Genomic DNA, 22205 nt, shown 5'->3' with positions numbered 1-22205 from the left:
GTAAATATATTATGATGTATTCCTCAAAAAATAATATATACGAGTAATTATTTTAATTTCAAGATTTAGTTTTGATTATTATATTTTTAATTTGACATTTAGTTACGTTTCATTTAGATTGAAACATGGCAACATGAAACGTCTAATATTCTCGACACCAATATTAATTTGCAATTTTATTACCTTTTTGAAATTATGATATAAATATACTTGTTCTTATAAATCAAACAAGCGAATTTACATCATACATTTACACATTTGGAGAAATCAATGATCAAAGTTATATAACTCGAAAAAAGTAAAAAATTTCAAGGGAGGTAATATCCACAAATACTATCTATAACTAGTTGTATAAGAGCATGTACAACCGCGTCAAAGTTATCGAGCTCTCACACAAAATTGAGGAGTTATTTTACAAGTTATTGAGCTATTTTACGAAGTTATCGAGCTTAATAATTATTCTGTTAAGCTCAACAACTTTGAATCATAACTCGATAATTTTGTTAATAGAGCTCGACAACTTTGTAACAAAGCTCTACAACACTGAATAAGTTGTATATACAACCGGTTATATAATACATTAACTGGGTAATATCAAGGTCAAAAAGTTGCAAAATGTTCTATATTTGCCACGCTTTCTACTCCTGTGACAAGGGGTGACTGCAACATAAGGTCAAAGTTTACAAAATGTTCCCAAGGGAGGCTACTGCTACAAGTTTGCTTACGGTGTCGCTAGGTTATGCACTAATGCACAGGATGCAAGCCCCTAAAATCTTATTAGAATAAATTTGCTATTTGATAGTACAATATATCGACACAAGATGCGGAGGAAAGGATTTGTCTGAACAAAGTCTAATAACTTATGAAATTATTACTCAGTATAATCTACACGCTTACATGTCCTGTCTCCAAAATCATTTCACTACACTATTTGACGTAGTGTTGTACAAATATGACGGGTTCTTACCAATTTTAAACGATATTCCCTGGTGGTGACAGTTATTTCAGGGAGCTTCGATGTGTTCTACAATAAGAGCATATCCTCCAGATTAGTGAAACGGAAGGCTTTCTGGTAAGAAACCTTGGTTCTTCAAATAGTACGCAATTAATGCAAGGATTATGATCAAAACAATGATCCAGTAATTGAAACCTGCAATTAACAGCACAAAGAAGGGAGCCATAAGTTTAAATCAGCTATAACTTTGTTCAGAAGTGAATACTTCAAGCATTTTACTTGTAAAATGAAACATGCCCACTCCTTTGCCTCCTGTCTTATTATTTCTAAGATCTGGTGAAAGCGAAAACTGAAAGCGTTTTACTCAACAAATGAAACATGCTCACTCCTTTGCTTCATGTCTTATTATCTCTAACACTACCTATGGAGTTGGTTTCATGGAACCATAACAAATGAAAATCAACTTATAACTCTATAATCAACTTTCAAAATTGGTAATGCCTTGTGTTATGCTCATTTAACAACTAGAGTGTAGTCAATTTGATCAGTGTCACGACTGTCACCGAATGAGGAAATGTTCTAATAAGTTCAGTGAACCTTTCTGAAAACGTGAGAAAACACTGGCTCCAGAAAGCAAGCCCTATGCATGCGTGTGGGTGAACCCGAAATGCCTAAGACTTCAGATTTTACTGATAAACTTTCATTCAACGTTTTGGCATGATGTCTCGGCATTCTTTCAAGGTAATGCAAGTTATGTAAGCCATGAGAAAAATAAAATGATAGACAAGAAAATGCATTTGTCACACTTTTCCCTTGGGACCAAGAGAATAAAATGTATTCGCTTCATTCCATTCATGTGGTGCCCTCGAAATTATACTCAGTAAGGATAAATTCGTATTGATAAATCAAACATGACAAGATTTACATTTTACCTCGTCACAGAATTGGAGAATTAGTGGTGAAACAAACAAAATTAACATAAATTAACCAACTAATCCAATGGGCACGATATAGATGGGTTGAATGCAGTGCAACAGTGTCCTATTAAAATGCATGTCATTAATTATAAGAGTCAAGTAAGAACAGACCATTAGGACTCTTGTCTTCAACCACTGTTACTCTCACGCTTGCATCCATCGATGCGGAACACAAAGCCCTGAAAAATTATATGGATCTCAACCTCAATATCAAGTTCAAATTGCAAAGAAAAAGCGTTAAAATTGATATGATTCTTTTTAGTAACCTTGAGTCACGTGAGAACGCCAATGCAGTTACTAGGCCCAGGTGTGCCTTCTTCAAAGTCATCTGTAACTTCATGTTTGACGAGTTCAAGACCATAATACTTCCTTCATTGGTCCCTCTAAAAGTTAAAATAAGAGAGAAAAACAAAAAGATGAGGACGAGATAACCCACTAACAGAAAATCTCCGAGAGTGCCATAGCTTAAGCATGTATATTACCCTAGACCTCTAAGTACAGGACTAAAGTCTAAAAACTCACAAAGTGATGTATATAATAGAGATCAAATGACCCAAACAAATTCAGGCCTTAAAAAGCTCCCATTTCGTGACACACATACATAGGAGTATATGACGGCAAGAGTAAGGAATAAAAGAAAAATCAGATTCCTAAAAGTGAGTTGCAGATTTAACGAGGTAAAAGATGCCAAATTTTCTGAGAATTATTGAAACAAAGCAAAGCCAAGCAGACATGGAATAACGCAGAGGGGGATCATTTCACTCATATATAGAGATATAATATAGAATGAGGAAGTTTGAAGGAACAGTGATTACACGGCAAGAAGTTTCCCATCAATTGAGGCATCAAATGCAGTAACTGAATCACGGACAACTTGTTTCGAGCTAATCCTCTTCCAGGTGTCAGTTCTCCAAGATATTACATTAACGCCTTTACCTAAAGCAAAATGTAAGTAAATCTTCGTAAATTAGTACGGAAGTATTAAAATTGCATCCAGAAACTTGAAAAAGGCAAACGCATGGTAATAAACATCAATGAACTACTTCACCTTGAAATGCTATGATGTACAAGACCTGGTCTCTATCAATACTTTGAGAAAACCTACAGAACCTAAAAACTTCATCCTGCGCAAAAACATCAGCAGCTAGAGGAGTTAGCGGCCATGTCAAATATTAATGAAAAAGAGCCTAGAACAATATAAGTCCCGATAATATGATACTAACATTTGCGCTAATTGAACTAAACATGAATATATGCGCCACTTGAGTTAATGACCCATGACCACGTCTACACTACTTATCTCATAACAGATAGAGAAGGCAACTTAACACGACTGCATCTACCTTGCATGTAAATTTAACAAGAAAGATAATTGGGTTAAATTCTCACATTCTCCTTGAGTAAAGTAGCCACAACTGTAGATGTAGTAACATCCCATACCCTGCAAGGCCCGCCGCTTCCCAAAGTAACAAGATACTTCCCATCTATGCTGCATTAGAAATGTTTTAATCAAATAAAATTTAAATGCAATACCAATGTATTTAACTGAAACTGTATTAATGTAAGCAGCTACAAACCTGAAATGTAAGTCTTTTACAACTTTATAGGCTTCCCCGTCATTAAGTATGAGTTCCATGCTAGGCCACTTGAAGACCCTTAGCTTGCCATCCTGTACTGCACAATTGTTGCGAAACCATAACATATGGTGTATGACGACATTGACAAGTATCATAAAAGGTACATTGAAGGGTGTGAACAAATTATCGGAAGCAGATTCCTTCCACACATAGTTTGGAAACAAAATATGGTTAACTATAAAGGAAACACGTGGCTATAAGACAAGGGAATCCTTATAAATCTAACAAAATGTTCTGCACACATTACCACAAGTGATATTTCCAATAGTATGCTCAAAGATGTTCATTAACATTCCACAGTTGCAAACTCCTTCAAAAGTAAGCCAACATTTTGATCTTGACTCCGACTAAAATCATAAAATGCCCTGACCGTATGAACTAAAGATTCGGTAGATATCAGCTACATATTCGACATGTGTTTTCAGAACTTCAAGGGAAAAACCTCACAAAATGTACAAACAAAATAGGGGAAGACTCAGTCTAGCCAACCCGATGGCTGTTATTTAAAATGTCCCTAATAGAAATTCAAGGTAATGAATCTTTATCATCAATTATGTGGTTTTCTTCACTGGTTTTCAACTTTTCAACATCTCACATCCTTCAGTCTCGATAGGCACTATCAAGAATCACTTAACAGTTGACACCAAAAAAAAAAAAAAAAAACAACGTAGTAGTACACAAATTTCCATGTTATAACACTTAAACCTTAGGAATGCCAATTACCAATAATGTCAGAAGCAATACGAAGAAGACAGACGTAAGGAATCAAATATACCTCACCGCCAACAGCAAGCAAAGAACCATCTTCACTGAAAGCCAAAGCCAACTGTTGTCCTACATCCTCCAACAGAGTAAGCACGCGATCAGATGGTCTTATACCTAGCTCACCATTTTCAACATTCTCCCAATCAAACCACCTACAAATCAGTAGCTCGCAATCAGATAAATCGAAAAATTGAATACACACTGGCACTCTGCTACTCAAAGGTAATAGCTGAAACAGGATTCGTTTTTTTGGCAAGTCCCCACAGTTGATTCGCACAAAAGACTGCCAGCACGTATAAAATCTCCCCATAAGACTAGACACTACATCATGGTTAGGCGATTCGACTAAAAGTCAACGTTTTTTTAATCGAAATCGAGCACTATACTCTAATTGGCTGTAAACACTCAATTATTCACAAACAGAGAGCGTAAAATCAAAAAGCAATCAGGTAGCAATCAAACTATACGAGCAGGCACTGCATTCTACTTAATCAATCTTAATAACTTTCATGTACTCGCACTGCAAACACAGAATAACTAGCTCCTTAATTGAACTCAATTAAGTTCAACTTCAGGCAAAAACAAAGAAAGTACCGGCAGCTATTCGGAAAGGAAGCAATAAGACCGTCACCGCGAGGATGAACTGCCATCCTGTATGGCAAATCAGCACCAGTTCCATGTTGAACTACCTGGAAAATATCACACAAATCATCCTATCAGAATTTGATGTTGTCAACTGCAAAGCAATGGGAGCTAGCAGGGACAGACGCTCTCTAATCAAGCAACCCAAAAATTCCGACTTTTTTTTTTACTGAGTTACTATATGTTGCACTATCTGAAAAAGGATTAACACACATCACCCAATCAAAATCCACTTATTTTCTACAAATTAGATATAACCAATCGCAAAGCAAGGGGAGCTAGCATCACAATTACCCTCTAATCTAACAAAGCAAAAATTCTGACTTTTTTTACTAGGTTACTACATTGCATGTTGCACAACTTAAAAAAGGATTAACACACATCATCCTCTCACTTTTCCATAAATTAGATGTCGACAATCGCAAACTAGGGGAGCTAGCAGCATCACTAGCCCTCCCATCGATCACTTCAAAAATCCACACTTTTTTGTCGACAATCGCAAACTAGGGGAGCTAGCAGCATCACTAGCCCTCCCATTGATCACTTCAAAAATCCACACTTTTTTGTCCTTAGGTTACTCTATTGCATTACTAGTCCACCGAGCTAAAATATATGAAGTATATTCGATCTAATCTCTACATTTAATCCCCTAACTTCAAATTCTGGCTCCCTCACGGAACAACAACGTAAACAATTAAAGACCTTAAAGAGCAAATTACATTCGCATCCAAAAATTTCCGACTTTTTTTAATAGGTTACTCTATTGCATGCCAAAGCGTCTTGCTTGTGACGGGCTAATCCCGTCACAAGCTGAAGACCTCTCACAAAAAGGGAGAGGGGACAAGGTGGGGCCCCATGTGCTTCCCCACTCACCTCTCATGGGTCATTTGTGAGAGGAAACGGTATGACGGATATCGCCCGTCTTCAATGAGATTTGTTGATTGCCTATTTGCATTACTAGTTCACCCTAAAATATTAATTTCCGATCTATTCCCTATATTTTATCCCTGACTTCAAATTCCGGCTTCGCCACAGAACATCATCAGCAACATCAATGCAAACAATCAAAGATCTTACAAAAAAAAATTACATTCATCTAAAACAAAATCATAAATTGAAATAATTAAAAGAATTACTGAATTGATTGATTGAATAATAATTAGGATTCAAAGAGAAAGAGAAGGTTACAGGTTGCGCGGAGAGAGAATTAGCGGAGCGATCGAATTGCGAGAGGAGAAGTGCGTTGGGAATGCCGCTGTTGCCTTCGCCACCGCCGCCGGCGAGGACCGCGTATTCTCCGACAGTTTCGTCGGTGTCGCCGGAAGTTTTGTCGGCGACGGCGGATTGTGGGACCCAGGAGGCGCCGTAGAGTGGGACGCCATATCTCTGAATGTTGCGAGCTTCAGGTGTCGCCATTTTCGAAGAAGTTAAGATTCGAGGAATTATCGATGTAGAGTTATAACGAGGTATGAATTAAAGTGAGGTGTTTAACTACTATGCATAATGTTATTTTGACTTTTTGAGACCACATTAGCACAACTCCACAAGTCCAGAACCTGGTTACTCGGATCGGTTCTAGGTCAGGTTATAGATGAGTCCTCGTTTTTGTTTATTTGGTTAGTTTTAGGGCTGAGCAAGTTTATGTCCAATCTGAAAACATGGACCAGACCGGATTCATTTAGGACTGGTACTCGATCCTCATTTTTTGAAGTTTCGGTTTAAGGTCTGGTCCAAGACCAATTAAATTCGATTTGTATCGTATGGTTCTAAAATTTAGACGTTTTATATTAATTTTCAAAACTTTATTAAATAATCAAGTATTTTATTTTCAAAACAATTAGTTTATTTGATTTGATGAAATTAAGTTGTAATTATCATATACTTAAAATTGAAAAATCATAAATTTCGGTCCAATATCGAAACGAACGAAAAATGCAGGTTCGGTCCGGTCTTGTTTTGGCGGCGATGCTCGGCAGTCGGCCCTAGTTAGGTTGGACATTCTATAGGTTTGGCTATTTTGGTCGTTTTGTTTCTCTAATAATTAATGAGTACCATATTGACATTTTGGTTGGGGTCATTTTAACTTGTTTTGACGTTCGATTTTTTTTTTTTGTCTAGTAATCTAATCAAATTTGGATCGAGTTTATTTATATTGAACCCTTTTTGTCTGGTGTAGTTTTGACTTTGAATTAAAAATGCTTTTACTAATTGGGAAATGACTAATTATTTAAAATAGATTAACTTATTGTTTATAGAGTAAGATTTAGGACGAGTAAGAATGTGACACTATAAGCTAGATTAGAAAAATTCCAAAAAATCTTGATGAGTGATACTCGTGACTTGAGATTAAGATCTATCAGACTATCAATATCAAAATCGCTATTTTAACTCCCTTAAAAACTCGACATTTTAATAGCTTTTTTGTTACATCATTCATTGTTTTGTTTGTATTGGTCGAATAGATCAGAGGAGATGCTGGAAGTCTGTAATGTCTGTAATGTGTGTTGTATAACTCCTGCTCTCAGACTGTCAACTTACGGACTTTTCAGGGTCATATTTCATATCCTTACGGCCTTTTGATGCTAAAAACACAACATTGCAGTAATGGGTTGCGGTATCGTGATTTTAGGCTGCTGCATACCCTGCATTTATGTCACTTGATTAAGACAAGGTTGATTCAGAGATTAACACGGAGACCGATATTAATACCATGATTCGGATTTATACCGTCTTAGAATTTGATCTAAGCGAAGGATATGTTTCGACTGATTTCATTCTATATCTAGAAAATATCGACTTTTAATTTGCCGGAGAAAACTAAAAGAGATTGCTTGTTCTATGACCATGACAAAGTAGATTAACTGAAAAAAATGAACATTTTATTACTCCCCATACTGTAGCTGACAATTAAGTGTAGTATTAGAGTTTCTGTAACTAAGCATCAAGTTTAGTTCCTCTTAAACAAGAAAATAACAAAAATTGACAAAGTGAGATGCTAGTCAATGATGAATAGAAGGAAAATAAGATGACTTTCAACAGGTGATACTGAATCTCGATATCACCCTCTCATATCACATCTAAAATGTTGAACTATTAAAATGATGCACACATATAAAACATGTAACAGGGTGGTACCAAGATTCGATAACACCCGGTGGCCCGGTAGGCCGTAGGCCCCTAACATATTCTATAATTAGTAGAACATGGGTGCATAAGAGTTGTGAGCTTGTTGATATGGAAAGCAAAACCCTTCAATTTTGGCCTCAATAGACTTGAGATTAAGATGTTCCGAAACCTCAGCACCATTGTTATCCATGCTTATAATTGATGATGAAGAGTTACTCTCTTCCAAAAACATAGCATGAGTGGCTACATTGTTCTTAAGATCTTCCAATGAAGCATTCAACAATTCTAACTCATGTAAACCGAGTTTATCGATAGGTGCCTCCCACCACCATTGGCTCGATTTTCTCATATTGTCGATCATTTCTCCCCTGTTCTTCTCGGCCTCAAGAAGGTCGATTATCCTAGTCAATTGCGAGTTAAGTTCGCAAAGACTAGAATTTTGGGGAACACTCTCAGGTTTGGTAGGATTTTTACGGGATGATTGAGAGGATGTGGTACGGCTAAGGAAACGATCAACTAAGGATTCAACATCAGGGTATCCAAAAGAAAAGAGTTTTTTGGCCGGGGAAAAGATTATGATAAAGGCTTCTACTCCACATAGAGTGCATATTTCACTGGCCTTCTTAAAAAGCCCTACCCGACGTTTCGAGAAGGTTACTTGAAGGTGATTTGGATTCTTAATTTTCGCCATTTTAATCTTTTGGCGACCTCTTGATTCCTTTTTTGCCAATATTGTCATGATCAAAATGTTAATTTGTTGTAGTGAGATTTTCGGTGATGTAATTAGACAACTCATATACGGGTATTTATACTTGGTTAAGCTTAATCCATAATTACAATACCAATTATTGTAGATTTAGGAGTTTAGAAAATCTTATTTAGTTAATAATTTCTTTATGGAGTCTAATTAACATTTTACTACCACTTAATTATCATCTAATGCATACACTAAGACACTGTCTAGCTATCAGGTAAGTAAAGCATAGAAGAGCATCATACACTTAGACAAAAGTATACAATTGACTTTGTGTCAATTAATATAAGAAGTTAATTGTGTTAGTAAATTGCATATTTACTTCAATATTTAGCACAGAAACACAATTTATTGTTAATACTTTGGATACTTGTTTACTCTTTATGTGCTTTAATTAATTAATTGAACATTTTTACTCACTTAGGCTACTACTATTGGAGTATTGGACTGTTACTCTTATAGTTTGCTTTTTTATTCATATATACAACATGAATAATTGTGATTCGTGAATGTATGAAACCAGGCTGTTTTTAGTGGTTAAGACATGGATATTACGAATATATTACGTCGCTTATTTGAATTCACCCTCCTCGGACTAAAGAAAAAATGTTTTCTGGAGAAAAAGATTCTATTGTTATTAATGAATTTTATGTAAGAATAAATTTCTCCAAAAATATTCACATAAAATCGTTGTATATAATTTTTCAAGGCAAAATGTGTATTACAACACTTAGCTAGAATGTGACATTTGTCACGACCCCGGTCGAGATGCACACCCTAGTGGAGGTGCACTCAGGTCAACCAAGGTGGCACTGTTGTAACGCGGGATTCGATATTAAGCGCGTGACTCCTATTTTTACTCTTGTTGAACTTGTTTCAAAAGGTACTCCTATTATTACTCTTCTTGAACTTGTTCCAAAAAATACCTTTTGAAAAATATGATATTTTCTTTAAGTGTGCATGATTGAAAGATATAAGAAAATTTCAAACATTAGAAAAATAAAAAATAAAACCTTTATTTGCGCTCTCTTGATTCAAGCCTAGAACAAGAGGAAAGTTGTCTTATCCTGGAAAAGATTTATTGTAACCCGAGAATTTATAGTGTAGAAATACTATTTTAGAGTGATTTATTCTACAACGGCATGATGTTTCTCAAGAGGATTGCAGCAACCTGTGTTATAAAAAAAAAGGGCATTTTACACACTCAAAAAGTGAAACTTTGTTTAACACAACGTATATGGCATAGAAGATGGAAGATAAACATACCTTGAACAGGTGTCACTCCAGCCCACACACAGTCACATAGGGGCGGTACCAGAAATTCAATCGGGCTAACAACTAGTCAGTTTGAATCTCTACTCCTTAATATCAAGTAGCAACTAAATAAGGAAAAATAAATGCGAAAAAAACAGCGTGACAATACGACATCAATAATGCCAAGAAGTGGTAAGGGCAAAGACTAGAAGCTAGGTCTACTATGTGAGAACCAAAATACAATAATCGGTGAGCTATCTTCAGTAACTAAGGAAGTTCACTGAATCTTTCTTTTTTGCCTACGCCTGATTCCGCAACTTGACACGGGTTCTGCTAGTTCATGTTCAACACAGTTCACTTCCACTGAATCAGTATTTGGTGAGCTATCTTCAGTAATAAACTTGAATACATCATTATGCACGAAATAACCATTATCTTGAGGAGCTAAAAAGAAGGATTCAGTGAATTTCCTTCCAACATTGTCTTGTCCGGTTAAGCAACCGGTCACCGAGATAGTTATCTCATCCATATAAGAGGCTTGAGTAGTTGTGGTCAGTATCTCGGTTTTGCAATTTTTGCAATCTGATGAGAGTATTAGATCCTTAATCCCCTGCAGGAACCCAAATTAGTTGCAAGAGCTTGAAAATACCTTTATATGAGACAAATATTGCATTTATTCCTTCTCTATAGGCACACATCAGTTCTCTATAAGATAATTAGATAAGCATACATCTGATGAAATCTCGAATTTGCGAAACCAAAACATAGGAAGCACACATGAAGAACAACAACACATGGCACAAACCAAAATTCCCAAGTAAAGCACACATGAAGAACAAACCAGGCGCACACGGGGCACAGGCAACTTTCACATTTTCAGTCTACTTCATTTATTTTCCCTTCTAGCTCCCCTTTATCTGTAGGTTTTTACTAATCTTCTTGCTAACCCGATTAGATAATTTTAGGCTACTTGAAGGCTCGATATATACATTGGGATTCAAAGCAACAACGCTGTAGCATCCACAATACATTGGGATCCAAAGGAACAACGCTGCAGCGTCCACAATACATTAGGATCCAAAGCAACAACGCTGCAGCGTCCACAAGCATGACTAGGCATACAAGTTATCACATGTGTTTTACCAGGATTGCCTAATTTGTTTAGAATAAGTCGCATCCAATACAAGACACGCTCGTAAAGACTATAGAGTATGTATTCTATTATATAGGTTATATGTGTCAGGATGGCAAAAGCTAGAAACGATTCCATAACCCAGTATTCCACATAAACAGATCAAGAGCCAATCAAAATTACATTACAGCAAATCACTAGCTAAAACATAAATACAATCAAACCTTAAGATTATAACAAAACCCTCCAAATTAGGGAACTTACTTCCAAGGTTGTAACAGTCATCAAATCGCCGGTGGGACCAGGACGACTCATTGTACTCGAATCTTTGAAAAATTTGTAGGCAAGCTCTGGCGTAGTGTGCAAAATCTGGTAAAACCGATTAACAAAAGCCTTCCCTATAACCTCAACACTGATCTTCGGCGTTTCAGTCGCCATCTCCTAAATAACTCAATCTGCACACCAAGTGAAAAAACTATTAACACATATACCAAACAACAAATAACAAACATACACACTTTAGCAATAGCAGCATAACCAACAGGCGGCTAAATTAACAAACGGAAATTAAAGAGAGAAAATCACAAACTAATTAACATCACTCAAAACATAATTGCTCCATCTTTAAAGTACAACATTGCGGGTATTTCAAATTTTAACATTAGCAAAATCAAGAAAAGAGCTAAACCCCTGGATCTAAACCCTAAAGAAACCCTAATTTCAACGATTTCAGTGGACTATAATCAGACCAAAATCAAATAAAAGTGCCATTATAATAAAAACCCATCAAATTAAAACAAATTAAGTAAAATTAGAATTGAACCAACAAATTATTATTATTAATTAATAGTAATACAGTAGCAACTGAAACCCTAATTTCAACAATTTGAATAAACTCTAACAAGATCAAAATCAAATAAAGGTGACACATTGTAAAAACATGGCGAAATCAATCATATAATGACGGAGTTGACAACTTTTATTCACAAGAATCAAAACCCCTTAAATAACAAAACAAAATTAAGTGAAATAAAATCAAAATTAACAACAAAATAGGGATTAACAATATTAATTGATTAATTAAAAAGATCATAATCATATAACAGTACTACATTGTAAATTAAAACGGCGAAATCGATCATAAATTAAAAAGTTGACAACTTTACGCTACCATAATAAAAACCCATCCAACAAAAACAAATTAAAATCAACTCAAATTGAAACAAAAACTATTGATTAAAATTAGTGTTTAATTAAAAAGGGGGAAAAGAGAAATACCTAATTTCCGAAAGATAGGAGATTTGAGAAGAGAGAGAGAGAGAGTGGCGCCGCCGAAGGAGAGAGTGGACAAAGCGTCGAACCTATTAAAATTGAGAATCGAAGACGACAATGATACGGATGTTGGATGACTTGGCTTTACCAGGTTAAAATTGAGTATTTGTTCATATCTTTATACTCCCACTAATTCACAATAAACCTTCTTATTTCCTTTTTCAGTTATTCACAATAACCTCCCTATTTTCTTTTTTGGTAAGTGTTTGTGTGGTCCAAATTTAATTGTATGGTGGAGTAGTATATTTGTGTGGTCCAAATTTAATTATATGATGGGGTAGTGTGTTTCCTTAATTTTTGTGCCAAAATGAAATGAAAGGTTTATTGTGAATTGGAGGGAGTATTTACTAGTTGTTGTATGGCGCGCGAATGATATTTATACCGGTATAGTTTTTATTTCTTGCTTGATTTTTCAAGTTGTTTGCCTAACATTTTATATACTTGACTAGTCTTAAACCCGTGTAAATTGCACGGGTTGCTCTTTTAAATTTTTAAGAGAATTTTTTGTAATAACTAATTATCTTTAGAAATAAAGTTTTAAAATAAAGAAAGAAAATATTTCTGCTTCTTTTAAACAATTTTAAAGAACAAATATAATAGTTGAGTTACAAAGTCATATTTAAGTTTTTTCATTTAAATTATAAGTATTATTTGCAATTAGCATAAACGATGCATTAGGGTCAATTGTTTGAGTAGTTGTTGTATTATTACGATATGTACCCTTGTTAGCTAAATTTGAGTTTCTACTTTATTTTATTACCTAGGTTACTTAAAAAACCGACTCGTGCAAATTTTATTACTTAAATTTGGATGAAAAAATATCACAAAATTAGTGTAAGTTCCCATGTTTGAATTGTTGCAGACTCGTGGAACTTTTTAAACCTGTTTCATTTCGTGAAACTCGTGCACGTTTGTAGACCCATGTATAGCCGCACGGGACATACCTGTACATTTAAAAATGAAAATTTTGACTCGTTTTTTATTTAGTACAACTTTTCAGTTAGTGAAACAGAGCAAAATAAAAGATGTGACCCGTGCATTTTAGTCAAACGTTAAATATCCAAACCTGTGTTTTCATCATATAATGATTAAAAATGTTATATTCTTCCTAAATTCTATTAAAATATAAGTCGTACTATAAATAACGTTATTTATAACAAAAAAAATTGTTCTTTTAAAAGAAATGTAATTTTCAAAGTATAGTTAACCGCATTAGCTTTATGGTTGAACTTTTATATATGAAGATGTCGTATTATATTAATTTCATTAAACATGTACACCCACTATAAAATTATGAATATATACAATAATCTGGTTTAAAGCGTTTCTAGTGAGGATTTGTGTTAACCAGCAAGTTTTTCTTGTGACGGACATATCTGTCACAAGCTTGCGACAGGTCAAATACTACACATGTGGTTAGATAAGACAAAACAGTTTGCTATTCCATATGCACTTTGCTTTTGTCTTGTCTACCCCACATGAGTAGTACTTGACCCGTCGCGAGCTTATGACGGATATACTCGTCACAAATGAGAATTTGTATTAACAAAATACATGGGTCGATAGTGATTACTCCGTATTCTAAAACTTGGCCCAAAATACTATTTCCCATAAGTCCATACTTATACACTTGGTCCATAACATAATTCCTTTGGATTTAGAATTAATGTGTAGCGCAACAAACTATGGCTATATTTAATACGGAATTTGATGTGTTTGGTCATACCACCACTAATCCACTATAAAACCCTACTCAATACTCATGCCTCACATATACATCATCTCACCCTTCCGCCGTTCAATATTTCCGTCTGCCGCTCAATATTTATGCTCTTTCATACTAAGGGCTTGCCTGGAATCCATGGAATAATTCGGGGGTAAAATTTAATTGGGTGATAATTACCGGGGAAGTTAATTACTTGGGTAATGAGTTCATTGATGATAGGTTTGGCATAAAGGTAATAATTACTTGGAGTATGTTTTACTCCCTTAATCATTACCCAGGGGGAGGGTGGGTAATGTATTACCCTTCCATGAGGGTAATAGATTCAGGAGGTGAATAATTACTCTCATGCCAAACATGGAAAATGCACCTTAATTATTACTTCCATATTCATTCCTCTCCTTTTACCCTCAATCCAAGCAAGCCCTAATACTCATACAAAAGATAATCGCCTTATCTCATTTTCCTGTTCTTTTGATCTTCAATGCATGAAAAAAAATTATTCAAGTATTCATCATTTAATATTTTTATGCATTTGAAAATGTTTTCCGAACTCATTTTTTTCCCAAAAAATGAGTACTTTCTTATCGCCATTGCCATTTCTTTTAAATTCAAGCATTTTCTTTTTCTCTCTCGTTTTTTTTTTTCGTTCGTTTACTGCAATTTATACACTTTTTTTAAATGTTTTGAACCTTAATTCAAAGAGTATATGCATAAATCTTAATTTTAAAATCTTCAAGTTTGAAGATCTAGTGAATGATTTATTGATAATATATCCTTGAATTGATTTTCTTAAGCAAACATGTTTTTTTTTCTTCTGTTTTTTATGCGTTTTTCTGTTTTTTCTTTTATAAATAATTTCTCTCCTTTTATGTCCTATATTAATTAGAGCTGTAATTATTAATAGTATTTCGTTGTAGTATTTTTATTTTATTGTTATAAATGTAAACATTAATAGTATTCTGCTTTTAATTAAATATCACTTTTTTTTTCGTTTTAAATAAATTTTCACTTTTTTTGTTAAATGTTCAATTTTATTTCAATATTAAAATAAGGATTACATGAATAATTCATGCTGATGAAATTTTGTATTAAGATTGAACAATTGAATGAGTAAATACTGAAATCAAGTAATTAAATTGATGAAGGAACGTGGTTCCTGAAATTTAGGAAATGCAAAAGCCCTTTGAATTGTTGACTTTCAACCACAGAGCGACACATAGGCTCTGTGGTTGTTTGTTTAATAAATAAGATCATATTTAGCAATGCAAAAGTAGTTTGAAGTTAGTAATTAATTATTACTCCCTCTTATTCATTATGATGTTCCACATTGGTTTTTGAGGAGTTTTTAAGAGGAATGAGATTTGTGGTGGAAAATGGAGGAAATGGAGAGTAGGAGAGAAAATGTGGGTCACAAGTCTTAAGTATCACAAATTTTGGATTACTAAGGAAAGTAGAAGATTTTAGTGAAATTATCGTTTTAAGAAATGTGGAAGATGTTAAAGAATAAGAGGTAGTAGGTAATCAATACATATATATAAAGCAGAAACTTTTCAAGCGATATTAGAGAGTCCAATTTTTTTAGAATTCCTAAAAAGAGTAGATTTCAAACAAATTTAATAAAATTATCCTAATAAAAGGAGATTTCTTAATATTTTAATAAAGTTATCCTAATATAAGTAGATTAAATTTATTTTAATAAGCTTATTCTAATATAAGTAGGTGATGCTCAAAATACACAATGTAACTAATTATATGGTATATTAATTATAATATAAATATCTATCTATCTATATTAATAAAGGAAACTTTTTTCGAGTGATTACAGAGAGTCCAAGTTATGCGAACTACCTAAAATATTTTTAATGAAAATATATGTGAAGATAATAGTTAAAGATATCATTAACAATCATAAATGAATCTATTCTATCTATATCTTTCAAGGAAAATCTCCTCTTAGCTAGAAATTAACACGTTTCTCATAATTAAAATAAGTTTTTGTACCATTAGAATCATACTTTTATGTTACCTCTTAATCGGCTTTTTTTTTTTTTTTTTGAAGGAAACCCCAAAGGGAAATCAGTGCATTAGATTTAAGTCACGATCCGCCATACAACCAATCTCCAACGGAATCGTATCTGCCCACCTTCGATGGCCATTAAACCATGGTCTGAAGTGTGCTACTCTATGCGCTACCGTATTGTTTTTCCTACGAGTAAAGTGGAAACACACACTACGGAAATGAGTACAAGCTGTAAAGATATCGTCATAGATAAGATGCAAATCGCTCCTTCCTTTTGCTCGGCGCTTCAGGTCACCCACCACCACTGCACAGTCAGTTTTAATCTCGACTTCTTGGTGCCCCGCTGTCCGCGCTTCGTTCAGTCCATGCCTTATCGCCATAGCTTCCGTCATTGCCACGCTCATCTCGTTCCTCTGCTGCGTAGCCGCACACCATAGAATCTGTCCATGATCATCCCTAGCAACACTCCCCCATCCCACTCCAACCCCTTCCACCACCGCACCGTCAACGTTGACCTTTATCACCCCCTGTATTGGTTTTGTCCACCCACCCTCGTGTTCATCACCCCCAATATCATCCCTGCCTCCCTCTCTTTCCTTAAGAGCACTAGCTTGCAACTCCCACACCATCTCCCGCACCCTCTTCACCACTCTGCCAGCTCCCCCCCACTTTCCCATTAAAGACCAAACAGTTCCGGTCTTCCCAAATTGCCCAACAACTAACCATAAATTCCGTGCACTCCCTCATACCCATCCCCTTCATCATCTCCTCCACCCAATCTTTCACCTTCCCATTCCCGACTCCCTCCCCTCTTTCCACACCCAAAGCGTCCCAGATATCCCCCACCCCACCACAATCTCGCATTGCGTGAAGACATGTCTCCACACTATGACGACATCGTGGACAAGTTTCATCCGTCAATTCCATTCGGGCAACAATGTTTCCTCTTGTGGGAAGGGCATCATGTAACACCCCCTCATACCAAGGTACCTTACCAGGACTACCCAAGTATGAAAGACTGTTACCATCTCGGTTGCCCGAGGTTAGTACATATCAAAAGCGTCTGAACTGAGCACATTTATTAAAGTAGTGTAAAATGCCAAGTTTACAATATCCAAAACCAAATACTGTTAAATGAATTACAACTTCAAAGTCTTAATAATAAAAGAAAACTCGCTAAGAACTCGACAAAGGTGATGCTATGACTCGAGGTGGCAATTCTCCCAAGATAATCCCCAAGCTCTCACTAGCAAAACTCATCAAGCCCGCTCACCATCCCCGAATGGATCACCGCAGATTTCACAAACAACAACGGGGTCAGTATTATGCAACAAACAAGACAAACAAATGCAATACTCATCTGATCATCATCAACTCCCAATCACCCTGTCTCACATAGTAACCGACTACACACCAAAGTGTGTAGCCCTGCCAGATTACCCATCGCAACAGGTAATCCTCGCCGCCGATGGGCGACCGCAACGATCCCACCTAGTCCACTCCTCACGAGCGACAACGATCCCCGTCCCTTAATGTGCACATCCCCTCCCGTGGCGGGTTCCACGGAGGGCGAACTAGGGTGTGAAGCCACTCCCGCAAGTGACTCCACCATAATCACAATCACATGACATTACCGTCATCTCAATCCCCTCACACCAACACTATCACAACAATCTCCATACTACGATGATCAACAGACAACGATAATTACAACAACATGTCATGTAAAGCACAAGAACCGAGTAGGAAAATCCTACCTTAGCAATCACAAAGAGTAAGCAACACGGACAATCAAAAAGGCTCCTCTACGAAGTCTTCTCCTATACAAAGATCATACAACACAATTACACTTTGTACAATTCCCAACATCCCCTTCCATATAAATGTATAGCAACCCAAACGATGCAATAATTACAAAGATGTACTTACCAACAAAGCAACAAGAACTTATACGCAAGAATCACCGCAATTATCCACACAAAGATGCTACGAAATGCCCAAAGGAATGATTAGGGAATGATTTGGGTATGATTAGGGTAACGTAGAAATGATAACGCCGTGAAAAGTGATATTAGAAACGACGCGAAATATAAAATACCCTAATCACTCCTTAATCAAACCGTCGAAATATAACTCCGCCAAACCGGACACTCGGTCGAGTGCAACAACACTCGGCCGAGTGTCCAATACTCGGTCGAGTATTCGCTATACTCGGCCGAGTATTCCTCGCAGAACAAAATAACACGCACTAAGAGCACTACTCGGCCGAGTAGGCTCTACTCGGTCGAGTAGGCTCCAAAGAAGATCCGTAGTGTTACAATCTTTCCCCCTAAAAAGAACTTCGTCCCGAAGTTCCCGAAGTTCACACTCTACTACACACAAGCACAACACCACGACACAAGACTCTAACAATCACATGAGACAACTCCAAGGAACTACACAAGCATCACAACAAGTTACCCAAAACGCATCTCCCGACACGAATCAAACAAAGCAAAGAAAACACAAAACACTATCGCGACCATCTCCTACCCCCCTAAAAAGACAACGGTTACGTCCCCGTAACCAAACATACCTGATCAAAAAGGTTAGGAAAGCGGTCTCGCATAGCTTCCTCGGGTTCCCATGTGGCTTCCTCCACATTATGATTAGACCAAAGGACCTTGAGTAAGACCGTCTCACCATTCCGGGTCTTACGAACCTTGCGATCAAGAATCTCCTTAGGAATCTCGGCGTATGACAAGGATTCATCAAGTTCGATGTTCTCCATCTCGAGAATGTGCGACGGGTCACTCACATATTTCCGGAGTTGAGACACATGAAAAACATTGTGAACTCTATCCAAAGCTGGTGGTAAGGCTAACCTGTAAGCTACCTCGCCAATACGGTCCAGAATCTCATAAGGGCCTATAAACTTCTGGCTTAGCTTACCCTTTTTCCCAAACCTCATAACACCTCGCATAGGTGACACTTTCAAAAGCACTTTGTCACCTACCGCGAACTCGATGTCTCTGCGGTGTAAGTCGGCGTAGCTCTTTTGACGATCTTGAGCTGCTCTCATCTTTTGGCGAATCAACTGGATTTGCTCAACCATATCCTGAACCAATTGTGGCCCTAAAACCACTGTCTCGGAACTATCATCCCAACAAACTGGACTTCGGCATTTCCGGCCATACAAAGCTTCAAATGGTGCCATCCCAATACTTGTATGATAACTATTATTGTATGAAAACTCGATCAAATCAAGTCTGTCTTCCCAACTGCCTCCAAAGTCCATAACACATGCCCTTAGCATGTCTTCTAAGGTCTTGATGGTCCGTTACTGTCGACCATCGGTTGCGGATGAAAAGTGTACTCATCTTCAGTGTTGTACCCATCAACTCTTGCAGTTCTTGCCAAAACTTTGATATGAACCTCGCATCACGATCGGAAACAATATCTTTCGGGATACCATGTAACCGAACCACATGCTTTCGGTAACCCAATGCCAGCTGCATCTTAGACCAAGTATCCTTCATGGGGACGAAATGGGCTGATTTGGTTAGCCTATCCACGATCACCCAAATCATGTTGTTACCTTGCTGTGACCTAGGTAACCCCACAATAAAGTCCATGGAGATCGACTCCCACTTCCACTCGGTCATCGTCGAGACCGAATCTTACCTTGAGGTCTCCTTTGTTCACCTTTGACCCTTTGGCAAGTCAAACATCTAGCCACAAACTCAGCTACATCTCTCTTCATGTTCGGCCACCAAAAAGTCTTCTTAAGGTCTCTGTAAAGCTTGTCACCACCCGGGTGAACTGAATAAGGAGTGCAATGAGCCTCAAACAAGATCATTCTCCTTAACTCTGCATCGTCAGAAACACACCATCTCCCATCAAAACGAACACTCCCATCTGGATGTATAGAGAACCTAGATGCTGCTCCGCTCTCTACCGTTGACTTCCACTCCTGGATTTTAGGATCAAGCTCTTGCTTACCTTTGATGTTTTCATACAACTCTGGCTCGATCGTCAAATCCCCGATGGTATTCCCCTCTCGAATCATAAAGATCCCCAATCTAGACATCTCATCTCTCAACTTCAGCAAGGACATAGCTGTACATAGCGAATGAACGCTCTTCCTACTCAAAGCATCTGCGACGACATTGGCTTTACCCTCGTGATAGATGATCTCCATATCATAATCTCCAATCAGCTCCATCCACCGCCTCTGTCGCATGTTAAGCTCCTTCTGAGTGTAGATATACTTTAGACTCTTATGATCAGAGAACACCTTAAAAGTTGCGCCGTAAAGATAGTGCCTCCAAATCTTAAGTGCGAACACAACTGCACCCAGCTCCAAATCATGAGTAGGGTAGTTCTCCTCATATTGCTTCAGCTGCCTCGAAGCATAAGCTATCACTCTCCCTCCCTGCATCAAGACACAACCCAAACCGTTCTTTGAAGCGTCGGTATAGACCTCAAAGTTCTCACAACCCTCTGGCAAGGCTAGGATAGGAGCTGTGGTCAAGCGTTCTTTTAAGGTCTGGAACGCCGTTTCACAACTCTCATCCCAAACAAATCTGACTTCTTTCCGCATCAAAGATGTCATAGGCCGCGCTATGGTAGAGAAATCTTTCACAAACCTCCGGTAGTAGCCGGCAAGGCCTAAGAAACTCCGAATCTCAGCAACATTCTTCGGTGATTCCCACTTGGTAACGGCCTCAATCTTACTAGGATCCACAGATACCCCCTTCTTGGATATTACATGGCCTAGAAAAGCCACTTCCTCTAACCAGAACTCACACTTGGATAACTTGGCATAGAGCTGATTTTCTCTCAAAGTCTGCAAAACTACCCTCAAGTGCTCTTCGTGCTCTTCTTTAGTCTTGGAATAAACTAGGATATCGTCGATGAAAACAACCACAAACTTATCCAAAAACGGTGTGAAAATCCGGTTCATCAAATCCATAAAAGCTGCTGGCGCATTGGTCAACCCAAAAGGCATCACTACATACTCGTAGTGACCATAACGAGATCGAACGCTTTTTTTAGGAATATCTTCGTCTGCTATCCTCACCGATGATATCCCGACCTCGGATCAATCTTAGAGAATACACCACTCAACTTAGGCGATCGAACAAATCATCAATCCTCGGCAACGGATACTTGTTCTTCATCACCCGATTGAGCTCTCTGTAGTCAATGCACAATCTCATACTCCCATCTTTCTTCTTTACAAAAAGAACTGGAGCTCCCCACGGTGACACGCTAGGCCTGATATAACCCTTGTCTAACAACTCATGTAACTGCTTCTTCAACTCAGCCAACTCTTTAGGTGCCATACGATAAGGTGCTTTAGATATAGGACCCGTTCCCGGCTTAAGCTCCACGCTGAAATCGACATCCCTCTTGGGAGGCAAACTCGGTATTTCCTCCGGAAATACATCTTCAAATTCTTTCACCACGGAAATCTCAGAAGTCGTCGGCGGCTCTACTCGGTGATCTCTCACATGACAAAGGATTAAGGGACACTTCTTCCTTAAACATGACTTTAAAGTCATAACCGCTATAAACCTACACTTAGGCTTTACCACAAACCCTCTATAGGACACCTTAACACCCTTGGGACTCTTTAAAGACACCCTCTTCTGTCTACAATCTATCCTGGCATCATACCTACCTAGCCAATCCATCCCGACAATCACCTCAAACCCATCCTTAGGAAACTCTAACAGGTTTACTGGTAAATCTACCCCTCCAATCACCATAGATATACCCTTATATAACTTGAGACACGACACGACTCCCCAAGAAGGTATGAACACATCATCTTTTACAACCTCAAACTTGCCCAAACCCATAGACATAGCATGACTTTTAGACACAAAAAGAATGTGTAG

General features: G+C 37.3%; 4 protein-coding genes across 5 annotated transcripts in view; all 4 read right to left on the bottom strand.

Annotated features, from left to right (window-relative positions):
* Positions 1-757: 757 nt before the first annotated feature.
* LOC141596496 (SEC12-like protein 2) lies at positions 758-6490 on the bottom strand. Its single transcript, XM_074416679.1, has 10 exons — positions 6165-6490; positions 4929-5023; positions 4345-4486; positions 3510-3601; positions 3322-3421; positions 2981-3056; positions 2748-2868; positions 2199-2315; positions 2044-2111; positions 758-1150 (listed from the first exon to the last, which is right to left on the bottom strand). The coding sequence occupies exons 1-10, from the start codon at positions 6390-6392 to the stop codon at positions 1050-1052; spliced, it is 1140 nt and encodes a 379-aa protein (XP_074272780.1). The 5' UTR covers positions 6393-6490; the 3' UTR covers positions 758-1049.
* Positions 6491-8169: 1679 nt separating this feature from the next.
* Positions 8170-8841, bottom strand: LOC141594765 (agamous-like MADS-box protein AGL61). The gene has a single exon (XM_074414756.1). The coding sequence runs from the start codon at positions 8839-8841 to the stop codon at positions 8170-8172; it is 672 nt and encodes a 223-aa protein (XP_074270857.1).
* Positions 8842-10080: 1239 nt separating this feature from the next.
* LOC141596504 (nuclear transport factor 2-like) overlaps positions 10081-22205 on the bottom strand; it is a 167293-nt gene continuing 155168 nt past the window's right edge. Inside the window, exons 1-3 of one of the 2 annotated variants that reach the window (XM_074416689.1) lie at positions 12521-12654; positions 11507-11697; positions 10081-10720 (exon numbers count right to left, since the gene is read on the bottom strand). In XM_074416689.1, coding sequence (XP_074272790.1) covers positions 10388-10720; positions 11507-11680 — 507 coding nt within the window. In that variant the 5' untranslated portion in view covers positions 11681-11697; positions 12521-12654 and the 3' untranslated portion in view covers positions 10081-10387. Of the gene's footprint in view, positions 10721-11506; positions 11698-12520; positions 12655-22205 lie in introns of those variants that run through there. The other variant, XM_074416690.1, reaches the window with a different exon arrangement.
* On the bottom strand, positions 16377-22073 carry LOC141594763 (uncharacterized). The gene is made up of 4 exons (XM_074414755.1): positions 21900-22073; positions 21601-21794; positions 20438-21377; positions 16377-17018 (listed from the first exon to the last, which is right to left on the bottom strand). Exons 1-4 carry the CDS (start codon positions 22071-22073, stop codon positions 16377-16379), a joined length of 1950 nt encoding a protein of 649 aa, XP_074270856.1.

The sequence above is a fragment of the Silene latifolia genome, chromosome 8 (genome assembly GCF_048544455.1).
Source record: "Silene latifolia isolate original U9 population chromosome 8, ASM4854445v1, whole genome shotgun sequence".
NCBI lineage: Eukaryota > Viridiplantae > Streptophyta > Magnoliopsida > Caryophyllales > Caryophyllaceae > Silene > Silene latifolia.
Note: the sequence above shows the minus strand (reverse complement) of the source record. Positions and strands in the feature narration are given on the sequence as shown.